The 17,714-nt window shown below is 42.0% G+C and overlaps 1 protein-coding gene across 2 annotated transcripts in view; it reads left to right on the top strand.

Annotated features, from left to right (window-relative positions):
- Window positions 1-2,425: 2,425 nt before the first annotated feature.
- The window catches only part of bmper (BMP binding endothelial regulator), a 40,223-nt gene continuing 24,934 nt past the window's right edge, over window positions 2,426-17,714 (top strand). For both annotated transcript variants that reach the window (XM_088929570.1, XM_088929569.1), the window contains exons 1-4: window positions 2,426-3,297; window positions 6,307-6,392; window positions 10,349-10,448; window positions 16,636-16,718. In XM_088929570.1, the coding sequence (XP_088785696.1) occupies window positions 3,132-3,297; window positions 6,307-6,392; window positions 10,349-10,448; window positions 16,636-16,718 (435 nt within the window). In that variant the 5' untranslated portion in view covers window positions 2,426-3,131. The remainder of the gene's footprint in view (window positions 3,298-6,306; window positions 6,393-10,348; window positions 10,449-16,635; window positions 16,719-17,714) is intronic.

Genomic DNA, 17,714 nt, shown 5'->3' with positions numbered 1-17,714 from the left:
ACTCTTTTTGTCAATATACCATTGTAACAGTGCCACAATGTTTAAGTACAAGAAAATATTAATAAAAGTTTGGATTAGACAAAACATCGAACAGTCTTCTTGCCACATTTCAGACATGATCAGTGATAAACTTAATTCCCTCTAACATTTTCTTTTTGTCTTCAGTTGAAATGTTATAGCTTTGTTTGATGGCTCACTGAGGAGACCCTAAATTTATTGCAATTAATAAACCTCCCAGTCAGTGCTAATACAGGTTAAAGGGGTAAAGAATGTAAGTGGACAGGGCAGTGCAGAAGTCACTTAATGTTCCAACCTTTCACCTGTGGAGGGCAAAGTTCAGATTAATTTTAGGTTTTTAAATAAAAGTAGTTGGGCGAACTCAGCATTTATTCCTGTCTTCAGCACGACAGATCCCAGCACCGTTCTCACAGGAGGTGGCACTGAGGAACTGACGATGAGGACAAAATAACTTTTTTTGCCTTTTTTAAACTTCAGACCATAGTTAGAACTTTCCTGTGATATAAGAAATTGTGTAGATTATTGAACATATTCTGGAAGAAGTGCAGTGCATCACTTTTCATTGTTTGGGTCTTGCATAACTGGCAAAAAGAACAACTGAGAACTTATGTATCCATTCTCCAAATATTCATTTACCAACCACAGATTATAATTCGATTAGTGTAGAATTGTCTAAATACTTCGCTTTGTATATGCCATTACTTCATTCATATGTATATTAGCTAATAAGTTAATTTTGAGGATATTTCTCAATGCAACGAGTACATGATTGTTAACCAATATGTCATAACTGGACCACAAACGCATTCAGCATGATATATGGGTTTATAAAATGAGAGCAATAAAATAATTCTGTTGGTTCATATGTTGCATTTTTAATGTTTCTCACCGTGGAAAAGAAGCGTTACGGGTGGCCAAGTGTTTCCTTTTCAATGTTTCAAACTCGGTTGAACCTGTGTAACCAAGAGCCGCAGTGTGTCTTGGAAGTAAATTAATTTGCACACAGGTGGTCATTCTGAGCTGCGTTACAACGAAATGTTGACGATGACCGTGCACGTGTAAGTTCTTCTGTGTTAAAAGCCCTCAATGCAGGATGTTATCTGAGCTGTATCTCTGCGGTATCTGCCTTCTCGACACTTGTCCATAAAGGTGCTCTTTGTCGCCATCCAGTGATCAAATGCATCTGGAATATTTTTTATGCCTACGCAATTAACATACCAATTGTACCCGAACTGAGTAATATATACAATTAATAACATTTTGCTCTTAGTAGCAACCAGTGAAAGCAGTAACCACGCAAAGATTCTGACGAATTGAATGCATACGTTTTCTATTTAAAACCTCTTAAATGGAACCTTATCGTGAAAATCATCGTTTGAGTATACCGTATAGAGTTGAGTATAATCCCAGTTCTCCAGTCTAGAAAATGCTGTGTAGTTATACTTCGCCTTAAAGGTGGTTGATACGTACTTCAGTTGATTCACAAAAGTTCAGGTGTGCTTAGAGTCTATATCAAACGTTTTGAGGGTTCAACGTTTGTTTTTTAAACTAGGTTCTGAAGTGAAAATATTCTAAATTTTTGCATTAATATGTCTCCCGTGTATAAACAGCATCATGTTTGGTTTTTTTTTGATGGCCATAAACCAGTTCGAGACAGCGCATTAAGGCAACCACTGGGGAAATGAAACGTGTCAGAAAAGCCAAATCGTCCTATCTTACATTGTTCTAGTAATTAGCGCATATTATCTTCCGTTGCTACAGTTTACAGGTGACATTTGATCCAGATATAGTTTATTCCGGGGGGATAAAAGCTTCATTAAACACGCCGAAGTGCTGACAATCCACCTCGTCCGGTTCAGAAAAGAGCGCTTGTGTTTCGTGACGTGGTGCTGCGGAGAAGGTAGGAAAGAAGAAACGTCCCGTGAAAGGATGAATTTAAAACGTTCAAAGGGAACGATAAGCGTGATTGGAAGACAGACGCTCCTCATTCGCAGACTTCCCAAGAACAAAAACTTCAGAGGGAAGGTGTGTGTGTGTGTGTGTGGCGATAACACGCAGTTTGATCTCCCCCCCAGTAACCAGGAGAAAAGCTTGGGCACAGTCGTTTGTGTAGTGTTAGGAGATGCGTCTTCGCTCATCGCCGGCGCGTTGAACAGAAACAGGGGAGGACGCGTGAAGTGTGAGTTGTGTATTCAGCCCTGCCAGCAGCGCAGCCAGGAGGTGGATCTCGCCTGCAAGGGCACGGCTCCTTGCGCTGATGGGCTCATTGGAAACCAGCGGCCGGACTGCGAGGAACGGCGGGTGGGGGGGGGGCGTGCTGGACGTCAAAGGAGTTGGATTATTGATCTGGCGGTAACGATTTAAATATTGAGGGGCCGATCTCTCGCTGCGAGGAGGTGGATCCCCCGAGCGACGGGCGAAAGTTTAACTGGAGCCGCTCCGCTTTCACTCCTCCGATACGCGTGTGCGAGTCTTTTTGCGGCAGGAGGGGGGGAAGAGATAGAGAGAGGCTACTGCCCTGAAAACTACGTCTGGAAGTGAAAGGGGCACCGCTGAGTCTTACCTGACCTGGTCTGTCTCTCTCTCATCGCGGAGACACATCCCCATTCTGTGCGGGGCTGATTGCACGGCTAATCTACACCACCGCCATCGCATTGAGCATCTTCAGCTCTTTAAAAGCGCCTTTGCGTTCTCCTTGGTCTATGGTATCCCTGGACGTTTTTTTTTAATACCAAATACTCTTGTTTTCTGACCTCGATGCTTTTGATTTTTTTTTTGCCCGTCAGAACTCTATTTTTCGAAATTTTGTGAATTGATTGATTGATTGATTGATTTTTTTTTTCTGGACATGCGATCATTGTACTGACTACCCCGGGACGCGGAATGAAGCGCTGCCGCGATCTCGCCGTGAGCTTGTCCGCTCGCCGTGCGCGGTCCGGGTAGTGCCGCCGCCGCCGCCGCCGCCGCTCGCCTGGCGGACGATGAGGCGCAGGTGATGGACGCGGGTCTCGACCCTGACAGAGCTGCCCAAAGATTGTGCTGCTGGAGCTTTCGCGATCTTTTAAAAAAAAAACTCTTATCCACCCACGATTCCGCCTGCCGAACGGGAAAGGATGTCTCTTTCTTTAATCCGTGAGCTGGACCGAACTGGGATGCTTATGAACTGCTGCCTTGGCCCGCTGCGGTCGCAGAAACTCTCCGTGAGATTCACCTGCAGTCTCCTGTACATGATGTTTTTGTTGTACCAGCTACCGCCGTCCACCTCCCAGTTTCTTATGGGTAAGCACAAGACGTAAAGCGTGAGAAAACACGGATGCTTTCTGATGTATATTAATAGATGCATTATGACACAGACTATATATATATATGTTTTCTATGATGATGGTCTGCAGAAAATGTAAATTGTAACAACAAGTAATTTAACACTATTCTGTTCCTTGCCGTATAATGTTAGATATTAGGTGTTAAGAGGTGCAGAAAAACAGGTGGCAGTCAACAATTACCTTCCTGATGTTTTATGTTTTATTCACTTTCGCTTAATTTAACGCTGTTCGTATATTCTCTGTACTCCAGCCGGTGATTCCTCTGTTGCAATGAGATTTGGAGATCATAATTAATCATAATTAATGAGTTTACCAGTTTTCCATTCTATGTATACGAAAATGGTGTGAAATCTTGATGTATCCGCGTACTCAACATTTAATTATTGTTAGACTGCCTGCTGCACATTTTAGCAAGCACAACAAAAAATACGCTACTATCTCTTTCGCAAGCAAACACCTGATACCCGTGTCAAGTGAAAACAATTACAATAAAAGCGTATCCTATTAAATATCTGAGTAAGCATGGCGCTGACAAGGCATTTTAAGAATGCCTAGAATGTATTGTTAATTGCTGTTTTTGTCACAAATAAAGCTTGCGATTTATTGTACCAACTGAACTTAATTTATGCAACCTGTTAATTAGGGAAACGACCCTGGGATGTAATTACTGGCCAAAGGTTAGTGAAGACCTCAGACATTTCTACGAAGCCCTCTACACCTCGTCTGATATCTGAACGAAAAGTCCGTTCTAGGGCGAGTTGAAGTATTAAGTTTCGAAAAAGGTTTTCTCTGTTCACCACAGGCAACGGAGACTAACGATATACATGTCTTGTAAATTGAACATTAGCCTCTGAGGCTATGGAGTCATTTCCTGGAGTGATGGGAAAATGTAGCTTATGAGTGGAAATCTACGTGTGCGGGTTCCTGTCAATTGCACCGAACTTCACTTATCCGAAATCGATCGCGCAGCGGGGAGGTGGTAAAAATAAAATCTCTAAATTAACTCCAGCCAGCGCCTAGATTCAATCAGTCTTGCTTGTCACAAAACATCTCCGCTATAATTTTTTAGTCTCATACCCCTGAACCCCTGATCTGAGCGGACGTTTTTACAGCATTCCTCTGCCAAAACGTCGCCGTTAAGACTCGCTTAACTGCCCTTTTCAATATCTTTTTACACGTCTGGAGACGTAACTAACGCGCTTCAGCACTGGGGAAATGTCTGGGATTGCCCTGTCGCACACAGGTGCTCGGTGGTGGTCGTTTCCACTGTCAGATCTAATCCCTGCAGAGCGCGGATGATCGGCGTGGTTTTAGTGAGGTGGGTCTCTTTGAGCCCTTGGAGGTACTCACAGCTGAGCGGTCTGGGGGGACCTCTCCACAAAACCTCCAGGTCCTCTGCACGATTATCCAGCCTTCTGTTGTACTATGCCAATGGTCGGATGTGCAAATCTGTGTGTGCAGGGAGGTGTCAGAAATCGTAAGAGGCAGCTTCTCTGCTTTCATTGACAGTGCAATATGAAGACAGAAAGTTAGGGCAGTACAGCGTTGCCATCGTCTTGCCTGTCAGCAGGCAGTAACCCCACTGAGCTCCTGGGGCTGTTCTCAGCCTGCGCCTGTGAGACTGCACCTTTGTTCCCGTGCAAACGGCAGTCTGATACTGGCCTCAAGTAGACTCGTCATGTGTTGCTCTCTCTTCCTGCTTTCCGTGAGAAGCATCAGCATTAAGCCACTCGGTTTAGCCACGACAGTTACGAGATCAGGAAATGGTCACTTCCAAACCTTGGTATCTCATTTACTTGTCAAAGCTCAGCTCTGTGTCCATGCTTACACAATTTCGTAAAGTGTAATCGGTGTTTAAGGAAAAAAAAAAGACTTAAAAGTAATGGAAGGTGTACTTTAACAGAAAAACAGCTTTGTCAAAACAATCGCTAATAACCTCCCTCCCAAAAAAAAAGCCCTGACATGCCCAACGGTGTCACAGGAAAGAGTATGGAATTTGGCCTTGCAGACTGCAGTGCATCCCTATGACAAACGCCTGATACTGTCTTGCTGGTTTCTTCTCCAGTCTTTGCCAAGTGGTGCTGATCCAAGGTGTGGTGCACAAGAAGGATTAGCACCTGCAGACCCACGTTCGGGAGCTCCCACTCCTAAACTGTTCACTAGAGTTGACGTCAGACAGGGTTGTGGGCTTGGACCGGTCCCAATGCATTTGGTGACCTGCCAAAATCCAGAAGCTAAAGGCAAGAGCCATTCGTACCAGCAGCAAACAGACAGACAGCGTGATGTCAGTTATGTACATCACAACCATAATCCTGCCACTAACAATGATCCTGAGATCAGGATGCCTGTGTACGATGATCCCATCTTGTAACACAATGCTGTCGCCACTATAGGTCTCTTTCAAGCTCCTGCAAATGTCCGATGGGTCAGTGCACCATCACTGCTGTTTACTATGCTCTGGGTCACAAGGAAAACGTGTCACTCTGGGCATCAGCAGCCTTAGCTTAGACACAAAGAAGCTGTCCACGTGTAACACAGTTGTGTTTTTTTGGTAAAAACCTTCCATTGGAGGGCTGCTGATTGACATGATTGCCTGATATTTTGCATTGCTGTCAGAACAGCTCACTATAAATTAGGACCAACGTTTTGATAAGAGAAATAGTACAGAATTCTATCAGCATTGCGTTCAGTAGGACTATATATTTTATCTATTACTGCAGAATATATTTATGTCCTAAAGAATAATGAAATATGAAAAACAGCACTTCAGGATCCACATGAATCAGCCCAAGATGAACTTTGCCTGGAGATGATTAGGATGTAGCACTGTGGTTTTATGGCACTGACATAATTCTACACTCACACTCGATCAGCGATCTGATTTTGCACGTGAGTGTAAACTCGTAGACTGGGATTGGGCTATATAAACAATGAACAACAGCATATTGATCTTTTTCTCCCACAGGTACTGTAGCCAGCTGTGAAAATGAAGGAGAAGTCTTGGAGATCCCTAATATCACGGACAACCCCTGTATAACCTGTGTCTGTTTGGTAAGACATTTAACTGAAAACAGTCTTTTGTGCATTATGTTTGTTGGCTTGTGTGGGCCTATTTGGGTTACTCTTCAGAAACCTTATATGTCAAGCAGTGTTTTAAAATAACAGGAAGAAGAGAAATGATTTGTCGAGGCTGAAAGCTTTCTTTCTGCGGCTCAGAAGAAGGCAGGGAGGGTTTTTCTCGCACACCACTGTAAGGATATACTGAGGCAGACCATAAGAATGTCAGAGGTTGCAAACAAGAGCAACATTTTGTCCTGTCTCATTTGGTTGCTTGTAGCTAATTGATCCAAGAACCACATTTCGCTTTACAATTTCCATCTGAATCTGCCCACAAAACACTGCTCTTCATTCAGGGGTGAGGCTCACACAGGCAGAGAGCAAGCGTGTTGTGTGTCGTGCTTGTAGACCTTCACCTCACCATGTTTTAACGACAGCGTGCCAAACAGCTGGTCTAAAACGAAGTGGCAGCAGTAACCTTTATTCTGTGTTGCGCAAAAAAACATGAAAAAGAAACTTTAAAAACCTACAGCTGCAAACAGACAATTACAAAATACGGGGCTGCTTTAAAGTCAGTAACACTCTTAAGTTTGCAGAATAGGTCTGTGTCTCCATCTAACAGATGAGCCGCACGACATTAAGGACGTGTTTTAGAATTAGTAATGACTAATTTCGTTTTGAACATCTGCGGGTGTTTTGCGTTTGACTACAGCCCTTAAAGCGAGACACAGCAATGAAGACAGAATAATAGAGTAGCGAACTAGAGCCACTAATGTTTGTGAGCTGTGCTGTCCATTTTGCCAGCAAACGTGTGCCAGCCATGTTAAGCCAGTGGTATTTGTGGGAGAGAAATTCCTGGCTGAAGAACACACAGGGTATTAAAGAGTGGCTAGGCAGGGTTACATGAATGCTTGTACAGGCAGGCAGAAAGACCGGGGGGGATTATGTTAATGGAGGAATGGGATTTTCTCACTGACCACTCTGGATTATCCTTTAGGGGGGTCAGTATGAGCCACTGGGCTCAATCTTGTGATTTAGATTCTCCTCGATCCAAATGATTGGGCTGGGTACGTGATCGCATGCTCAGTGACACTCGAGTGTGGAGTCCGCATATCTGGGGGAAAAAAACTGTGCTCTGTTTTAGTTACAAGAAGTCAGAGGGTGAATAGGTAGGTAAAGGCTTTTAGGATGAAATTCTTTTATAGACGTCTGTTCAGTCTCAGGCAGAAGGCTGTGTTGTTTCAATCTCCTCCCTGCTTCAGCTTGAATCTCCAGATTCGCACTTTTGTTGTAAATAAATGATCATTGTGTAGCAGCACAAAGCTACACTTACACTGCTGTGAATGTGCACTGTTCGGCAGCCAGCACTAATTTGGTATCAGTGCAATACCAAATGACAGTCCAAATCTAGGCTATATAAGTGATATATCAAAACATTAATCAAAGACTAAAGGTGTATTTAAGCTTAAAATATATTGCAATATTTGGAAAGTTGTATACAAGAGACAAGACCTGCATGCCCTAAATTGGGGAGACATAGAATTCATGTGTTTTCAGTGCACAGCCTGGTCCTTTTTATAGCGTTGCTTGCTCTTTTGTTGTTTACCTTTATTTATTGCTTCAGAGGTTTGGAAATTGGAAAAAAAAATCCTATTGCATCACACATGAAAGAATAAGTTGGTGAAAAATTTAATAAGTACTTGTGTTTGAGAACTGACATGGATTTGTTGTGCGAACTAAGGCTTCCCTTGAGGAAAATCAATAGGTGAAAATGAACGTTTTGTCTGACGTGCATTTCCTCAGAGTCCCACAGTCCGGAGGCATACTGGTCGGCTCATTGGCTGCTGGGAAAACTGCCCCTGTCGTGTGTGTCTGTGTCGTTGTGTGCCCTGCGATGGACTGGCGTCCCATCTAGGGTGTATCGTCTGGAGCCCATTGCTTGCTGGGATGGGCCCTGGCTCTCCCACTGCCCTGTGTTGGATCAGGCAGTTAGAAAATGGATTGATGTGTTGATAAACATGGGATTCTTCTGAACTCTCTTTCTGGCTGTGCAATAAGCGCAATATATATATATAAACATTTTAGTTTTTTGTTTGACAAATTTGTAAAATAGCATCGAATATTGCCTAGATGTGTCATTAATCTCCAACCCATTATTCCGAATTTTTCTGACGCTCAGGGTAGTGACATTTTCAGCACGGTAGTGAAAAGTCTCAGCTGTCGCCATCTAGTGATCATTAGCCTATAATCACCATATGAGAGAACCAAGGCTGACATGACTTGTCAGAGATGCCGGTTTACCTGAAAGTCCTTTGTAGGGAATGCCTAGCGTGTGTCACTGAAGAGTAACAACCAGATTGTTTATTTGTACACCTGAACATAGTCATGTTATCTAGACATTTGAAACTTTCTATTTTTTTATCAATCCTATTATTTAACAATGAATATGGATGTGTACCATTTCAGAACTTCTGATTAAGCTGCATTTGGCCACCATGAGTTTGCTGCCATTATGAAAATTGGGATGGCGGGAATGTTATTGGTATTGGATAATGTGTGAGAAGATATAATTACATTACAAAGTTTTTTAATCAAATGACACCATGATAACTTACCTTAGCAGCAGTTAATTCTGCCATATATAGAGTAATAACCAATACTGTATCTAGATAAAAATGGTAGTAATTTACTTCATGCTGTTTCAGTTCTGTTTGGCATCTTTAATCAGCTGAAACAGCACCTATTGGTACTGAAGAATGAAGATTAGTTTGAGTACCGAATTCTGCCTTTTCGTTTAGTTAAGGACCACATTGCATATTGTTCTGGGGGACTGAGAAACCATCTGTTAATACATCTTCTACTACATTTCTTGTTTAGAAACGGGAGCACTGCTATGCGTAAACAAAAGTGCTCTTAAAGGCCATCAGTACAAAATAAGAAGACGCCATGGTATGCAAATACATTGAAACAGTAGCCTGGCTATTAATCCATCGCTATGCTGTTATAGATACCTCTGCTGATGGAAAAAACACTCATCAGTGTCTCTAATATTGTGCACTAATGAATTACTTTATTGACTGCCATGTTTTTATGAAATAAAATCGATAGATAGACTTCTCATCTAACGAAAACCAATCCCTTTCTACGACACTGACCTTGACTAGGATATGATGACTGGAGTGCTGTAAACCAGAGAAGTGACGTACCCGCAGGTTACACTATTGGCTCTCTCATAAAAGATGAGGAAATCAATTCTCATCCAAAGGAAAATGACAGAAACTAAGAAGTGAGACTTTAGCCTTTTACTCCATGTTACTATATGATGCTGTTAGCACTATTTTCGCCCTGAAATTGCAATCCCTTGGAACAAAAGCATAAGTAGTTTCTAGGTCTGAGTTTCCTATAGTCACGCATCTCACATCTATTAATATCCTTTGTTTTTTTGGATTTTCATAGCAGTATTTTTGTAAGGACAAGGTATTTAAATAACTGCAATACTGATTGCATGTCCTGAGGCAAGATCTTCCAAAACACGCTCTGGTGTTCTCTGTGCTACACAACATTGGGATTGTCTATTTACAAGCACAGCAAAACAGGAAACTTCAGATTACATGACAGAGTCCGGGTTAAATTCGGCAGTCAGGAAGGCACATCTCTCTGAAGGAGAAACAGAGAAGGCATCAGAGAGATACCACACACAACTTTTTATTTGCTTAAAAGTAACAGTAAAGACTGTGATTACATTTAGGTGAAACCTTTGGGTTTTTCGATAATATGTGTTTAGTCTGGGCAAAAAAAGCTAATGAAGGAACATCACAAAGCAAAGTGATACCTCTTACAAAATACACGACTGAGGCTGATGATAGAAGTATCCCAGTAATTAAGCTTTGAGGGTTGAGAAAGGCAGATTCCTAATTATATCTCTGATGTTTTTTTCTTGCTACATTAAGGACCAAAAAGCTGACTGTAAGCAGGAAAAGTGTCCACCAATATCCGAAGACTGCGCCCTAGTGGTGAAGCAGACGGGTGCCTGCTGTGAAAGCTGCAAAGGTAGAGTTTCGATCTACTTCACAAAATGACTTTTGGTGTTACGTTTGGTAGAGTGAGTGGTTTTCATGCTGTTCTGTGAGTTACTCTCATCAGCGTTCATGGTGGTGCATCGTGTAGAACATAAGAAAAAAACCCTCCAACTCCAATACTTAAAGTAGTTGAGCCTTTTCATGTTATCTATGCATCGGGTATATCACCTAATTTCTTGTCTGGATAGGTTTGTTTGTATGTAGCATATTAAAAAAACACATTTAAATACTGTGTTATGTGGTCGTTTGTCATTCTCTGTGCCTACAGCTATATTTGCATGCTCGAAAGAATATTGTTTTGTGTTTTAGTCACTTCCATTTTCTGTATTTTGCCACAAAAGACACACTCTAGTGTGACTGTCTGCATACATTATGTTGAAGGTTGCAGCTAAAGGACTGATTACAGCAAGAACAGCATTTACCTTTCAGTGAGACAGGAACAGCCGTGGTAAATTGAGAAAGTGTATTCCGTCTCTGATGAGACTGAAAGAGGTCTGTACTGAAACAGACTTCTGGAAAGACTCGATGTGCTCCTGCCAGTGATCTCCCAGAGGAAGCAAGCAGAGTTCACGCCCAAACACGTGCCTGCTGCTAATGAAATATCGAATGTATTGGGCTTAAGAAATGATATCCTGCAGCGTGAAATGAAGAAATTTTAACTTTCACAGAAGTGATACTCTTTGCCATAACCTGATCTGAGGAGGAGGCGGTACACAGAGCATTCATGGCAAGGACATTGTAAATATAGTTTCTGAAAGAGATGCATTCCCTGCTTTTACATTAGAAACGTTGCATTAGGTTATACTGTACTCAAGTTTTATTATTTCAAACTTTACGTGATACGCCAAAAATGAGGCTTTTTCAAAACCCATCAGTTGAGTTCAGTTTTTTTGTCGTATGCACAAGTGCAATGAAATGCTTATTTGCATGTGTGTTCCAATACAAGACATTAAGGGAACTCCAAACGTAAACACAGAACAACAGCAGCAACAACAGACTTAAATAACCAACTTAAATAAAAGTCAGTACAAGCAGTGTGCAAACCAAAACCACGTCAAGACACTATTGAAAGTCATATGTTATACCTTTGGGAATTAGGACATACTAGCAAATGTTATGTACAGAATAAAAGCCTGGAACATCTACAATCAGACAGGCTCTGGAAGAATGTGCTGCCCCATCAATGATATAGAGCTGAGCAGCTAATGGTGTAGATAAGGACAACAAATCAACCATCTTCACAGCAAGACTTTGGAGACTGTTTAACAGCAGAAGTGACCGTTGCTGGAGTCCAGACTCGTCAAAGAGAGATTCTACCAGGCATCAGGGGAAGACGTTTGGGCTAAATGTCATTGGTGAGCTGCTTGACCTGTTTCTTAAAAGAGAATGATGGTCGTTAAAGCTAGTCACAGGGTAAAGCCAGTCTGCATGTGTTAGTACAGATACACAGGGGTGTGTTCTTTGTGGCTCCTAGAGAAAAACTGGTTATATAAAGGGAGCTGGGAGGCAAGCAGTTACTATTCCTCCATATAGTGACCAAATCATTGAAGGATACTGTAAAATTGAAATAAGAAGTGTTAGTACAGCCCACCGCTGAAGTAAGATTTTCTGATATATTCCTTTGTTGTCAACAGTCATCCATCAACGGTCCCTTGTGAAACTGCCGAGTATCTCTGATCTCTAGAACTAGAGTAACAGCATTAGTAAAACCATAGGATATTTGGTATCATTTGAGGAAAGAGGAGATGTGTTGCTTGTTTTGAGCACTCAAAGATTAGATCTAATAAACTGTAAAAAAGGCAAGCCAATTGCCAGGAGGAAGTGCACCATCACAGCTACAGGGCACCCTTTTGAAGAAAGATCAGAATCGCTTCACGAAGGCTGACCGCAATAATGGCCACAGTATAATCTGTAAACTCCAGCAGCCTGAGCCGTTCTGGAGCTTGATGGGAGACGAGAGCTTGAGAGGCCTGCAGCACCGCAGGATGGACTGTAAAAACATTTCCGGTTTCTACACTGGAAACTTGGAAATCGATAAATAACCAGAGCAGCTGGGTGACTGAACTGGTGGGTCTGGAGCACCAGTCCTAGAAGGGAAACTCGTTGTCTGAAAGCATCCTTGAGGCGCCAGCCATGAACTCCATTGCAAAAATAAACTTTCTAAAAAGTTGCTTCAAACGGTGGAGGGTGCAACCCACAGTTGCAGTATGAAGATTCAGCACTATGAAGGCAACGATGAGATATGAAGGCAGGCTTCCTGTCGCAGGAAGCACGGGATGAAAGGGAGCTTAACAGAGACGAGGTTTCCAATGACAACCACCTGAAGGTGAGCTCAGGGAAAGCTCTGTATCAGACTATATGGCCAATCGACAGTTGTGAGCAGAAGACTTACGCTCAATTATCGGGGCATTGCTGAAACAGCTTGGGGAGTCGTGGTGAAAACCTGAAAGCAGCCTTTTGGTTCGTAGCGCATCCTGACTTTAAAGATCAAAAACGTGATTGGGGAGAACCCGGAGCTGAGGGAACTAGACAGAACTAGACAAACTTGTGATGGAGGATTTTGACAGCAGAACACTGCAGCAGAGCTCAGAAGATGTTTCTCGGCAGCAGGAGGTAGGGAGAGCAGTGGTAATCTGGCCAGTGTTGGTGCCTCCTTGGGTAGATTGCACTTGAGCGTGTATTTTTAACTGGAGTGTTTCTCCTGAACTTCCACTATGAAAGTTAACTTAACTGCAATATTTAAGTGTCGAGAATTTGGAGTGGTGAAGCACATGGCTGAATTCCCAGCGATATTATACTTTAGCTGAGGGTAATCCACAATCCAGGAGGCAGAAGTAGAGTCTACTTCAAGGCAGTTTCCATTCCTGCTGTAATTGTGTGTGCTTTTTCTAAACCCAGCCCCAGACAGAAACGAACCTGCTCTTTGAAGTAAGAATTGAGCAGTATTATTACGTGAGTAAAATCAATCTTTAATCAATTCTTTAATTGACGCAGCTTAGAAAACAAGTACTGCTGTCCCAAAATGCCTAAGTCTGCATGTTTTCACTTGCTGAACATGTGACCAGTTAATTTTTCTAACAGGGTCATTTTCTCTGTCCCCTTTAATTAGTTGGTTCTTTGTTAATTCAGCGTGCTTTATTTGATGAAAAAGTAGTCAAGGCTGTTTTGTGTGACTTCATTTTCCTTTGTCAGTTACTGAGACTGCCCATTCCTCAGTCCAAGCGAAGTTCTAAAACAAGATATCGGTTGAAAACAATCGCCTTTGTAAAAATAAATAATGAAAGGTCATGATTTCTATCATTAGGAAGTCAAGTGATGATAGATGTCATGTCTGTGTGTAGAAACAGGATCAAAGCAGCTCCATACAGTCTTAGTACTTGGAGAGTTGAGGGCTCTCCAAGAGTCTCTTTGAAGCAAGGTGATAACATTTTTAAAGTGATGCAACTTTGCACTTTGATAACGGGGGAACTGATATTTAAAGCCTAAAATTCCGCTTTCCTCAAACATGAAGATATTTCAGACATGAAGATATTTCTGAAGTTGCTTTCCTGTGTCAACTATCACTCTTTAATTTCAAAATATAATTTTTATATAACTCAATATCAAGTGTTTTCAAATAAATATAACCTATATCCTAATGTTACATGTTCCTAAAACTGAACCTGTAGTTGTATTTTGTGTGATCTCTGTCAGAATCTCTTCTGCCTTTGGACTTGCAGAGTGACAGAGTATGGCTAGCTGTGATGCTTGTTACCCACCTGATTATCTTTAGATGACATAGAAACACTTCTGTCTCAACAAATAGACTTCTTGGCATCACAATAGATACAGAGACGGCTTGGGGTCAAACTTAAATAAAGAAGGACATGTACATGACATCTAATTAGATAAAAATAAGCTACAAAAATTACAGAACTATTGAACAATGGACAATCTATTTTGATGCTGTTTTGATCATGATTGCTGAATCTCCGGTGCTGTTTTCATTATAAAATATAATGTTTATTTTTTCTATTTACAGACTTTTTGTATTTTCTTAAATTAATAAATAACTAGGAGACTTGTCACCAGCAAGCTTTCCGTCTGTTCTTATGTGAATTCCTACCTAGTTCTGCCTTCAACTGGAAACATCAAAACCTGATCTGCTTTAATGTCGTGTAAGCTGTCTCTGTTCCGTTTGATTTATTTTCCCCATTGCTTTTAGAAATGTTTTCTGACGGTAGTTTAGGGGAAAGACGACTCCAGAGAAAAATACACAATCTGATGCGAAAGTGAGCTTATTTGCTGTTTTTGTTGTTGAGTGACCAAGTACTGCGTATGTGCAATTCAGATCTGATGCATGGAGTTCTGAACCTTTTTAAAAGAATGTGAGTCTTTGAAGCAGAACAAGCATACATGCTGTGCATCACAATAAGCTCGTGGCTGCAACGAGGACTTTCTCAAGAAATCTTTTTCAGAGTGGGCGAATTGACCTTTTTTTTGAGATGGCCACACAGGTACAGTCATTATGTTGATTCACATTGTTGACCAACAAGGTTGATCAACAGGTGTTCTATTGTGAAAGTCACAGGCACAGGAACACTAGCATACAGGCACACCCGTAACCTGGTGCACACCTGTGGCTGTGGTGGGAAGCAACACAGGTTACAGGTGCGGTGGTGTGGGATTTGGTCCCAGTCTTCTTGTAGAGTGGGGAGAACAAGATCATGACTTTTCACTGGTCTCTGAACCTCAGACACCACTGCCACCCAGAGCCTCCCGACTCATCTCACAGATGTTCGAGGGGATAAGGCCTTCACTGCACGCCTGGCACAATGGCACCTTGCAGGGAAGCTGTTGTTGCACGAGCTGGGTGGGGACATGAACTGTCCTGCTGCAGTGATGTCACATTAGAAAAAGAGAAGCAAGTGAGGTCTCACTCGATCAGTGGAAGGAGGGGTTTTAGCGCAAGAGTTGAAAGATGTCTGTCACGTACAATACAAAAAACATTTAACCACTGTCCAAAAACCATGCACTTTATTTTTGTAAGAACATAGATGCATAGATTGAGTGATTACTGTCTTGATTTGTTAGTATATGAACACCATGCGCTTTTTACTGTACTCCTCTCTCTATTAGTTAGTAAACACTTAAAATGACAGCCGGTAGTATGAAGAATTATGTTTCATCATAACGGGGATCTTGCAACAGAGTAAGGAAGGCAGTTTTCCAGGTAGACCTCTAAACTTTGACTTTAATTTGACCTTCAGACAGATGTTTCCTTTATTGCTGAGGTATTTTGAAATGGGTTTGCCAACAGGGCTCTATTACAACTGTGGGGAAATAAAAGATAATGCAAAGAGTAAACTTTTTAAGTGAAACATTATTCTTCCACGTAATTGCCAGCTTTTCAACACTTTTATGGTTAAATTAAAGGACGTTTTATGAGAGAGTGTGCTTTTGAAGCTGAGCTTTTTGGAGATACATCTATAAGCATAACTACTTGCTTTATTTGAATCAAGTAGAGCTTTCAACATGAACATGACCTAATATAGTAAGTTATGAACTGGGCTTTTTATTGTTTTTGATGTGTACATGTTCCTGTGCATCTGCTCTGTATGGTGGAGCAGGTTATTATATGTGAAAAACAACCTTTTTGTTTTTCATTGCAAATGGAAAAATTCAGCGTAACTCATATTGAAAAGTAACAGATGTTTTGTCAAGTGTCCGCAAATGATTGAGTGAGAGCAGCTTTTACTGCTGATATAAACAATTGATTTCTAGATGAAGACTGGATTAAAAGCTTTAAAAAAACATGCCTCCTTGTTGAACGGACTATGAAGTGGTACCATCTTTACGTATCATTTCTGTGACGCCAGAATGGACTGACCTTGTTTCCACCTGATAGTCATGGCTGTGCCCACAGAAACATTCGCCTGAATTTAAAGTTTAACCCACCCACATTACCGACAACTTGCCCAGGTATTTGCTCTCTTCTTAGTCAGACCCAGTCGGAAAATACTGGATTTGAAATTTGCCATTAGCAGGTGCTTCATCACCTAGCCCGATTCAGGGCCTCTGTTTGAGTGTTGATTTGTTTTTTCTGATTCCCGGGACTCGGAAACCAGGAAAGAGTTTGCTTTGAAGCACGCCAGTCATTTTCTCCCCCTTGTCTTTAGGTTGCCAGGTCGAAGGGAGATACTACAACAGTTCCACGCAGTGGCAGGTCTCGTCTCCCCCGTGCACCACGCGCTCATGTCAGGTACCGCTTTTCTCATTACCCAGCATGCCTCGCGCTCGCTGTCCGAACCGATCTTTGGAAAGGCCGGTGACCGTTCCGTGAGCGAGCAAACGGGTTGCGTATCGTTCCCGATAGCAGAATCCTGTCAGGGCAAGAGGACCCGTCTTTCTGCTGCTCTGTCCCAGGCCAGTCTGACAGTTCTCTCTAACTCTGAAGCGGGTGGGGAGCCTGCAGCTTGATTTATCATCGAGTGCTGTTGGGAGACGGGCCAGGTAAACTTGGCAGCACGGCCTGTCCATCTGCTTGGATTAGGCTTTTCCTCCTGCGTCTCCAGTCAGGCCTCAGGATGCCGACTATCCAGGATTATATCTGACAGGGGCTGTTTTCTTCTGTTCTGGAAATGTGGTGCGCTGATCTTGAGAAGGAGGCAGATGTTAACCTGAACTGATGAAGTGATGCAGCCATGTATCAACAGGAGTAACAGCCTCCTTCCTGCTTCTAGCTTTAATAAGGAGACCCATAAATTACCATTTTATGTAGTACATATGGCAAGATAAACTAAGAAACACTGACTTGAGGGTAAAACAGGAACAGTCGCGAACTGAGAAGCTACTTATGACTCACAGACATACCTTAAGTTCTTTGAATTTGCCTCTAGGCAAATGTGATCACAAGCAAATGATCAGTTTGAAGCTCTGTGCCAGTAGACTATGCAATGAAACATGAAATAATTCTGAACTACTTGAAGGAGTTTCATTCCAGCCAGTTAGTCGTAGTCGTTTGACCACCTGGATTGGTGGAAAAAATGTAATAATCAAAGGACAGAGAAGGATGACAGAAGTTGAGCAAGTCTTATTCAGAACTACCACTCAGAAATGTATTAGTTTTGGTATGGGCACATTTCCAACCACCTAACTGTAACATAATGTCCAACTCGTTTAGGTGTAAACCTCAGATTTAAGAGTTGTTTAGTTTGCATTCCAAGATTCACTTGTGAAACCATGTTGAATAATATCA

Source organism: Atractosteus spatula, chromosome 12, assembly GCF_055471065.1.
Source record: "Atractosteus spatula isolate fAtrSpa1 chromosome 12, fAtrSpa1.hap1, whole genome shotgun sequence".
Lineage (NCBI taxonomy): Eukaryota > Metazoa > Chordata > Actinopteri > Semionotiformes > Lepisosteidae > Atractosteus > Atractosteus spatula.
Note: the sequence above shows the minus strand (reverse complement) of the source record. Positions and strands in the feature narration are given on the sequence as shown.